Source organism: Nicotiana tabacum, chromosome 13, assembly GCF_000715075.1.
Source record: "Nicotiana tabacum cultivar K326 chromosome 13, ASM71507v2, whole genome shotgun sequence".
Classification (NCBI taxonomy): domain Eukaryota; kingdom Viridiplantae; phylum Streptophyta; class Magnoliopsida; order Solanales; family Solanaceae; genus Nicotiana; species Nicotiana tabacum.
The window spans coordinates 119,057,615-119,065,751 of NC_134092.1; the positions used below are offsets into that span (position 1 = coordinate 119,057,615).

At 38.7% G+C, this 8,137-nt stretch overlaps 2 protein-coding genes across 2 annotated transcripts; both read left to right on the top strand.

Moving 5' to 3' along the window:
- Positions 1-840: 840 nt before the first annotated feature.
- Positions 841-1,431, top strand: LOC107790315 (uncharacterized). Its single transcript, XM_016612238.2, has 2 exons — positions 841-1,027; positions 1,076-1,431. The coding sequence occupies exons 1-2, from the start codon at positions 841-843 to the stop codon at positions 1,429-1,431; spliced, it is 543 nt and encodes a 180-aa protein (XP_016467724.2).
- Positions 1,432-7,270: 5,839 nt separating this feature from the next.
- Positions 7,271-7,894, top strand: LOC107790334 (uncharacterized). The gene has a single exon (XM_016612256.1). The coding sequence runs from the start codon at positions 7,271-7,273 to the stop codon at positions 7,892-7,894; it is 624 nt and encodes a 207-aa protein (XP_016467742.1).
- The last annotated feature ends 243 nt before the right edge of the window (positions 7,895-8,137 follow it).

The window sequence follows — 8,137 nt, forward strand, 5'->3', positions numbered from 1 at the left end:
GAAGTTGTTTTTTGGGAGCACTTATGGATATCACATTTGCATATGCACCTTGGTTTTGTATAGTTTTGGGACATGTACATGATATATATATATCACACTTATGTATGTTATTTGGAGGCTTGATTGATATTAAGACCAAAATCTTGTGACTTGAATTTGGTAACTTGTTTTGCTGTTTTAGGGTGTGTTAATAACTCAAGTCTTGTAATATATTGAATTTACACTTTGTCTTGTAAAAATGTACAAAGGAGAAGACTAGTTTTATTTATTTATTTTTATTTTATGTTTACTTGCTGGTTTGAAATTTATGTACAATATGAACATGCAGTGACGTTGAACAAAAAGTATAATTTTGTTAGGAAGTTGCTTTAATATGTTGATTATTCAAGAAGGGTTATATCATCTTATGTTAACATTTTGACATTGTATTTCATTAAAAATAAATTATGAAGTGTATTTTCAAAAATTAAAATGTTGCACTTTGAACCTAATCGCATGGACCTATTTTCACTACTAAATTATTCTATTTTTTTACTGATATATTCTTAATGTTGTAAGTAGTAAATTAGATTTGTTTCGTAAGTAGCACCTCCCAAAGGGGTTTCTACAAGTTTTAGTATCAGAGGCTAGGTTTGTGATTCTAGGATTTTTGTTGTGATCGTACCTAATATTTGCTGTTATTTTCTTTCTTGAAAAAGACTTTGAGAGTATAATGCGTACCCATTATAATGCTCCACCTTACCTACAGATGATAAACCCTTACCTAACCTAAATCATCCTCGTGTTAGTGAAAATGAAGGTGGTAGTAATACAAGAGCAATAGGTCATAGTATTCATATTATGACTACTCCATTTCAGCAGATGGCTGAGTTCTTTCGTCACTTGGCTGGGACAAGGTCAGAACCTAGTGAAATGAATTTTGAGAAGATGAGAAAAATGGGTGGAGTTGAATTTGAAGGCACTACTTATCCCACGATAGCTGAACAATGGCTCGAGCACATGGAGAGGGTATTTGAACAACTAGAGTGTACTAATGCTTCCAAATTTAAGTATGTTATCTCTCTTTTATAAAAAGATGCATATGATTGGTGGGTAAGTGTGCCTAATGCAAAAGCAAAACCTTCGGTGCTGACTTGGGATGACTTTGTGAAAGCATTTCGTGCGAAATATGGCCCCCATGTCTATTGTGATGCTAAGAAAAAAGAGTTTCTGAATTTAAGACAAGGGAGTATGTCTATTGCAGAGTATCAACAAAAATTTCTCTGGCTTTCTCGCTATGCTGGAGGTATTATTGATGGTGAAAGAGACAAGTGCAAAAGATTTGAAGAAGGTTTGAATGGTTACATTCGAAAATCTGTGGCAATCTTGCAACTTGAGGATTTTTCCAAGCTAATTTCAGCTGCTCTTACTTGGGAAAAAATTGACAAGTAAGAAGCTAGTAGGAGAGAAAACAGGTTTAGGAAGGGTAATTCAGATTATAGCGGTCTTGTCACAACCCAAATTATCCCTCCGTAAGGGGCCGTGATGGCACCTAGTCTTTACGACTAGGTAAGCCTAATATTGCAAAAAATATAAAGAAAACACAACATTTTAAAGGTAAACATCATATTATAAATAGCCAAGAGTAGCACCACTCGGCATATACAAAATAGTTTTCCCAAGACCTGGAATATCACTAAGTCACAAGCTTCTATAATCTATGTAGCTCTATACAAAAGTCTGAGGATAATAAAGAAAGTATCTAGGCGAGGGAGTAGAAGGGGACTCCGAAGATCTGCGGACGCAAGCAGAAGTACCTTGAAGTCTCATAGAATCAACAACACGTACTAACCCCGAGGCTGATAGCTCGCACCTGGATTTGCACACGAAAACATGTGCAGGGAAGGGCATGAGTACACCACAATGGTAACCAGTAAGTGCCAAGCCTAACCTCGGTCGAGTAGTGACGAGGTCAGGTCAAGGCCCTACTAGAGTAAATATAATAAATTAAACAGTAAAAGATATAAGTAGAATTTACAGTAACACAGTTAAAGAAATTTTTGAAAATTTAACAGTTAAGGGAGCCCTCGGCTCAAAATAAGGTAAACACAGTGGGAAATCTCTCGGGATACCGTCCCATAGTTTCAAATGAATATGCAGTATATGGGTATCTCCCGGAATACGTCCGTAGTCCCAAAGTAAATATGCAGTGTTGGGGGATCTCCCGGAATACGTCCGTAGTTCCAAAGTAAATATGCAGTACAAGGGGATCTCCCGGAATACGTCCGTAGTCCCAAAGTAAATATGCAGTACTGGGGGATCTCCCGTAATACGTCTGTAGTCCCAAAGTAAATATGCAACGCAAGATGAAATGACAGGTATGACATCAAGTTATATAGTTTATACTGGACCCAGATAAGGCAAATAAGGACTTAGCTAAACATGACGCACAGAATGTCAATTAGGCAGTTAAAACACGTAAGCATGCTTTTCTAGTCTAAACTACACAATTAAACATATTAGTACAACTTAATAAGAGAAGCAATTTATGGTTTAAAAAGGTTAAACAAGATTTTTGCAATTATAGCCCGTGTACGTACTCGTCATCTCACATACACGGCGCCCCCACACCAAATAATATCAAGATATCCTAAGGGGGAAGTCCCCAACACAAGGTTAGGCAAGCCACTTACCTCGAATCGCTCAAATCAACTCGATATCACGTTCTTGCCACGAGTATCTGACTCCAAATGGACCGAATCTATTCAAAACAGTACAATACCATCAATACACGCTAATGGAATGAATCCCACAAGAAACCGCATTCACTCACGAGTCTAACCATATCAGATTTACTAAAATCCGACACCAAATGGTCCTCCAATCCACAATTCAAACTTCCAAATCCCTACCCTCCAACTTCCAATTTCCACCTTAAATACACATTAACTAGGTGGGAAAACACATGGCAAGGCAATATTATTGATCAAAAATAAGCACAAGGAACTTACCTCAAGAAATGCCTCGAAAATTCTCTCAAATATTGCCCTAACCCGAGTTTGCAAAGCCAAAAATGATAAAAATCGCGAAGCCCTTCGGTTTTAATCACTGCCCAGGTATTTCCGCACCTGCGGAACTTGGGCTCGCACCTGCGGGTGCGCTTGTGCGAAAAACGTGCGCATATGCACAACTCACTTACCCCCTCTGCCTTCGCACCTGCGACAAAAAGGGCCGCACCTGCGCGCGCGCGCCTGCGAACATCCCTTTCGCTTATGCGCATCTTGCGCATTTGCGAACAACCTTGTGCATTTGCGGGCATAACAGATGCAGCACTTCCTCGCATCTGCGACCCCAGGCCAACTCTTGACTTTCTCGCATCTGCGCCTGCAAGCCACGCTTCTGCGAGGCCGCACCTGCGGACTCCCCACCGCAGGTGAGAAAACACCAGAACCAACAAAAATCAGAAATTCCTCTAAGTCCAAGCTTTCACCCGTTAAGCATCCGAAATACACCCGAGGCCCCCGGGACCTCGACCAAACATACAAACCAATACTAAAACACCATACCAACTTAGTCGAGCTCTCAAATCCCATTAAACAACGCAAAAATCACGAATCACCCTCCAATTCAAACATAAAGAACTTGAAACTTCAAAATTCTACAACAGATGTCGAAACCTATCAAATCACGTCCGATTGACCTCAAATTTTGCGCACAAGTTATAATCAACATTACGGACCTACTCCAACTTTAAAAATTGGAAAATGACCCGATATCAAAAATTCCACTACCGGCCCAAAACTCCAAAAATTCGCGATTTCAAGCCTAAATGAGCTACGAATCTCCAAAACACAATCCGAACACGCTCCTGAACCCAAAATCACCTAACGGAGCTACCGGAACTGACAAAATTCCATTCCGAAGTTTTTTTCACATAGTTCCGACTACGGTCCAAATCCTAGGGCTTAAGCTCTCATTTAGGGACTGTGTCCCAAAACACTTCAAAACTCAAAATCAATCATCCCGGCAAGTCACAATAGCAGAAAAAGATTTGGGGAAAGCAGTTAATAGGGGATCGGGGCTATTACTCTCAAAATGACCAGCCGGGTCATTACAGGTCTGTCCTAGATGGGAAAGTTTGACTATTCCAAGACTGAAAGTGCACAAAAGTCATCATATCATAAGCAGAATAAGACAAATTTCTCTACTTCTAGTACTCCAAGTTATGGCCAAGGCAAAACTTATACACCTATTTGTGCATAGTGCGGAAAGAATCACTATGGTGCGTACATAAGAGCTTCTGGTGCTTGTTTTAATTGTGGAAGTCTGGATCATAAAATGAAGGATTGTCCTAATCCTAATCCTCTTTCTTATACACATACAAGAGGCTCAGTTCAAAAGCCTATCACTACTCATTCTCAAGCTAATAGCAGTGCAAGACCTAGAAATATGTAAGCGGCGGGTTCGAGGGGGAGCTAATCGGGCTAGTGGGTCGATATCTACTGTAGGAGTCTATGCTATGAGATAGAAGAATGACCACGATGTCCCGGGCGTGGTTGTATGTAAATTTCACTTATTTGGTATATCTGTTGTTACATTATTTGATCCTGGATCCTTTCAATCTTATGTTTTCTCATCACTTACATTTCCTGATACTGTTAAATCTGTGAGACTTTACTTTGATGTACTGGTCACGATTCCATTAGGTCATTAGGCTATTGTTAACAGGATTTACCGAGATTGTCCATTCATGATTCAAAATCTGCTCTTCCCTACAGACTTGCTTAAAATGCTCTTCCTAGACTATGATGTTATTGTTGGTATGGATATGCTTCATAGGCACCATGCAACGGTTGATTGTAGGTTGATGAAAGTGACTTTTAGAACTCCTGCATACTCACACATAGTAGTTCAAGGAGAAAGATCATTGACATATAATATTATTTCTGCGATCTTGGCAAGGAATATGATTTGTCACGGTTGTGATGCCTATCTTGCTCATATAGTCGATACACGATTGGGGAGTCCAAGTCTTAAGGACATACCAACAGTGTGTGACTTTCCTGATGTATTTCCTGATGATCTTCTTGGGTTGCCTCCAGAAAGGGAGATTGAATTTCCTATAGAGCTTGTCCCTGGAACTACTCATATTTCTATCGCTCCTTATAGAATGGCTCCAGCTGAATTAAAAGAGTTGAAGGCTCAATTACAAAAACTTCTTAAGAATGGTTTTATCCGTCCCGGTATTTTGCCTTGGGGAGCTCCTAATTTATTTGTGAAAAATAAAGATGGCACTCTTAGGCTTTGCATTGATTACCGACAGCTGAACAAGGTAACAATCAAAAACAAATACCCACTGCCTAGAATCGATGACTTGTTTGACCAACTGAAGGCCAACTTGTTCTCAAAATTTGACTTGAGGTCTGGATATTATCAGTTGCGTGTGAGGGAGGAAGATATTCCTAATATTTCTTTTAGGACCAAGTATGGCCATTCTGAATTTTTGGTAATGCCATTTGGTTTGACAAATGCTCTTATTGCATTTATGGATCTAATGAACCGTGTATTCAAGCCTTACCTTGATCAATTTGTGATGGTCTTTATTGATGATATTTTAGTCTATTCCAAGAATAGATAAGATCATGATTATCATCTCCAAATTGTCATGAAAATTCTAAAAGAGAGGCAACTCTATGCGAAGCTTTCCAAATGTGAATTTTGGCTGAGTGAAGTGGCGTTTTTGAGGCATATTGCATCAGCTGAAGGTGTGAAGGTTGATCCTAATAATATTCAAGCTATTGTTGATTATAAACCTCCTAAAACTCCAACTGAGATTAGAAGTTTCTTGGGTTTAGCAGGATACTATAGGAGGTTCGTGAAGGGCTTCTCTATTATAACTTCTCCTTTGACCAAACTTTTGGGGAAAGACGCCAAATTTGTGTGGGATGACAAGTGTCAAGATAGATTTGAAAATCTCAAATCCTTGTTGACACAAGCTCTAATACTTTCTTTGCCAGCTGAAGGGCAAGATTATGTGGTATAAGTGATACATCTCACCGTGGCTTGAGTTGTGTTTTGATGCAAGAAGGGAACGTAATTGTGTATGCCTCTTGAAAGTTGAAATCACATGAGTTGAATTATCCCACTCACGATCTTGAACTTACTGTCATTGTTCTTGCCTTGAAAATTTGGAGGCATTACTTGTACGGGAATAAGTCTTATATATTTACTGATCACAAGAGTTTGAAATACTTGGCTATACAAAAAGATTTAAACTTGAGACAACGTAGATCGCTTGAACTCATCAAAGATTATGATTGCACGATTGATTATCATCCTGGTAAAGCCAATGTGGTTGCAGATGCGTTGAGTCGCAATTTCCTTGCAAGTTTAACTCTAAGTCCTTTGCCTTTTCTTCTTGAATTAAGAGACATGAATGCTTGTATTTCATTTAATTCTAATGGTTCTATCATTGCTAATTTTGAAGTCAAGCCAGTCTTACTTGAGCAAGTCCAAGAAGCGCAAAAGTTAGAGGAGAAGCTTGTGAAACGGGTTGAAGAAGTCCAAAATGGAAGAGAATCGGATTTTACATTGAAGAAAGATGATACCTTATTTTATAAAAATAGGTTGTGCGTTCCTAATGATGATGAATTGAGGAATAAGATCTTGATTAAAGCACATAGTCCACCTTATGCAATGCATCCTGGAGGTACTAAAATGTACCGGACCATCAATGAGCACTACTAGTGGAGTGGTATGAAGAAAGACATTGCAAAGTTCATTTCTAAATGCTTGGTATGGTAACAAATAAAAGCTGAACATCAAGTCCCAGTTGGTCTACTACAACCCTTGTCGATGCCTGAGTGGAAATTAGAAAGGATAACGATGGACTTTGTTTCTGGACTTCCACGCACTCAAAGGAATCATGATGCAATTTGGGTCATTGTAGATAGACTAACTAAGAGTGCTCATTTCTTGGCAATCAGAATGGACTATCACTAGAACGTTTGGCAGAATTATACATTAATGAGATTGTGAGGCTGCATGGAATCCCGGTTTCTATTGTGTTTGACAGAGATCCAGATTTTGGTCTAGTTTGCAAGAAGCTTTGGGTTCCGGGTTGAATTTCAGTACTGCTTTCCATCCACAAACAAACGACCAGTCTGAGAGGGTAATACAAATCTTAGAGGATATGCTTCGAGCCTGCATTATTGAGTTTGAGGGTAGTTAGGACAAACACTTAGCCCTGATAGAATATGATTACAATAATAGCTACCAATCAAGTATAGGCATGCCTCTTTATGAAGTTTTATATGGGAGAAAATGTAGAACGCCTCTTTGTTGGAACGAGGTTGATGAAAGAAAATTGGTGGGTCCTGATATTGTGCAACAAGCTAAAAGTAAGGAAACAATCATCAATGATCGCTTAAAAATTGCCTTAGACAGACAAAAGTCTTATGCTGATCTTAAGAGGCGTGAAATTGAGTATAAAGCGGGGGATAAGGTATTTTTAAAAGTTCCTCCATGGAAGAAGATTATGAGATTTGGCCAAAAAGGTAAACTTAGTCCTCAATTTATTGGACCTTATGAAGTGCTTGAGAGAGTTGGTCCAGTTGCTTATAAACTAGCTCTTCCACTAGAGTTAGACAAGATCCACAACGTCTTTCATGTTTCACTGCTTAGAAGATACCGCTCAGATCCATCTCATGTTCTTCCTATTGAATCTATTGAGGTCAATCCTAATTTTACATATGGAGAAAAACCAATCCAAATCTTAGCGTGTGAGTTAAAAGAGCTTAGAAACAAGAGCACCCCCTTAGTGAAAGTTCTTTGGAAAAATCATTCTGGCGAAGAAGCTACTTGGGAGCGAAAAGAGGACATGCGAGTTCAATATCCACATTTGTTTCGGGACTAGTGCAAGGTAAATTTCGGGACAAAATTTGTTTAAGGGGGAGAGAGTTGTAACACCCTAAAATTTTACTAATATTTGCATTCTCGATTGAGAATCTTTATAATGAGGAGATATTTTACTTCGCACTTCCTAAACGTAAAATTTACAATATATGAAAATTCCTTACTTTAGGTTGTGTTAATATTGACAAAGAAGCTCATGGTGTTGCTATGTGTAATACTTAATATTATTTTGATGAATTATTTT

Coding starts and splice junctions, on each gene's coding strand:
- LOC107790315 (XM_016612238.2), top strand. CDS start 841: ATGACTACTCCATTTCAGCAGATGGCTGAGTTCTTTCGTCACTTGGCT. Junction 1,028..1,075: donor GGTATTTGAACAACTAGAGT/GTACTAATGCTT, acceptor TTTTATAAAAAG/ATGCATATGATTGGTGGGTA.
- LOC107790334 (XM_016612256.1), top strand. CDS start 7,271: ATGCCTCTTTATGAAGTTTTATATGGGAGAAAATGTAGAACGCCTCTT.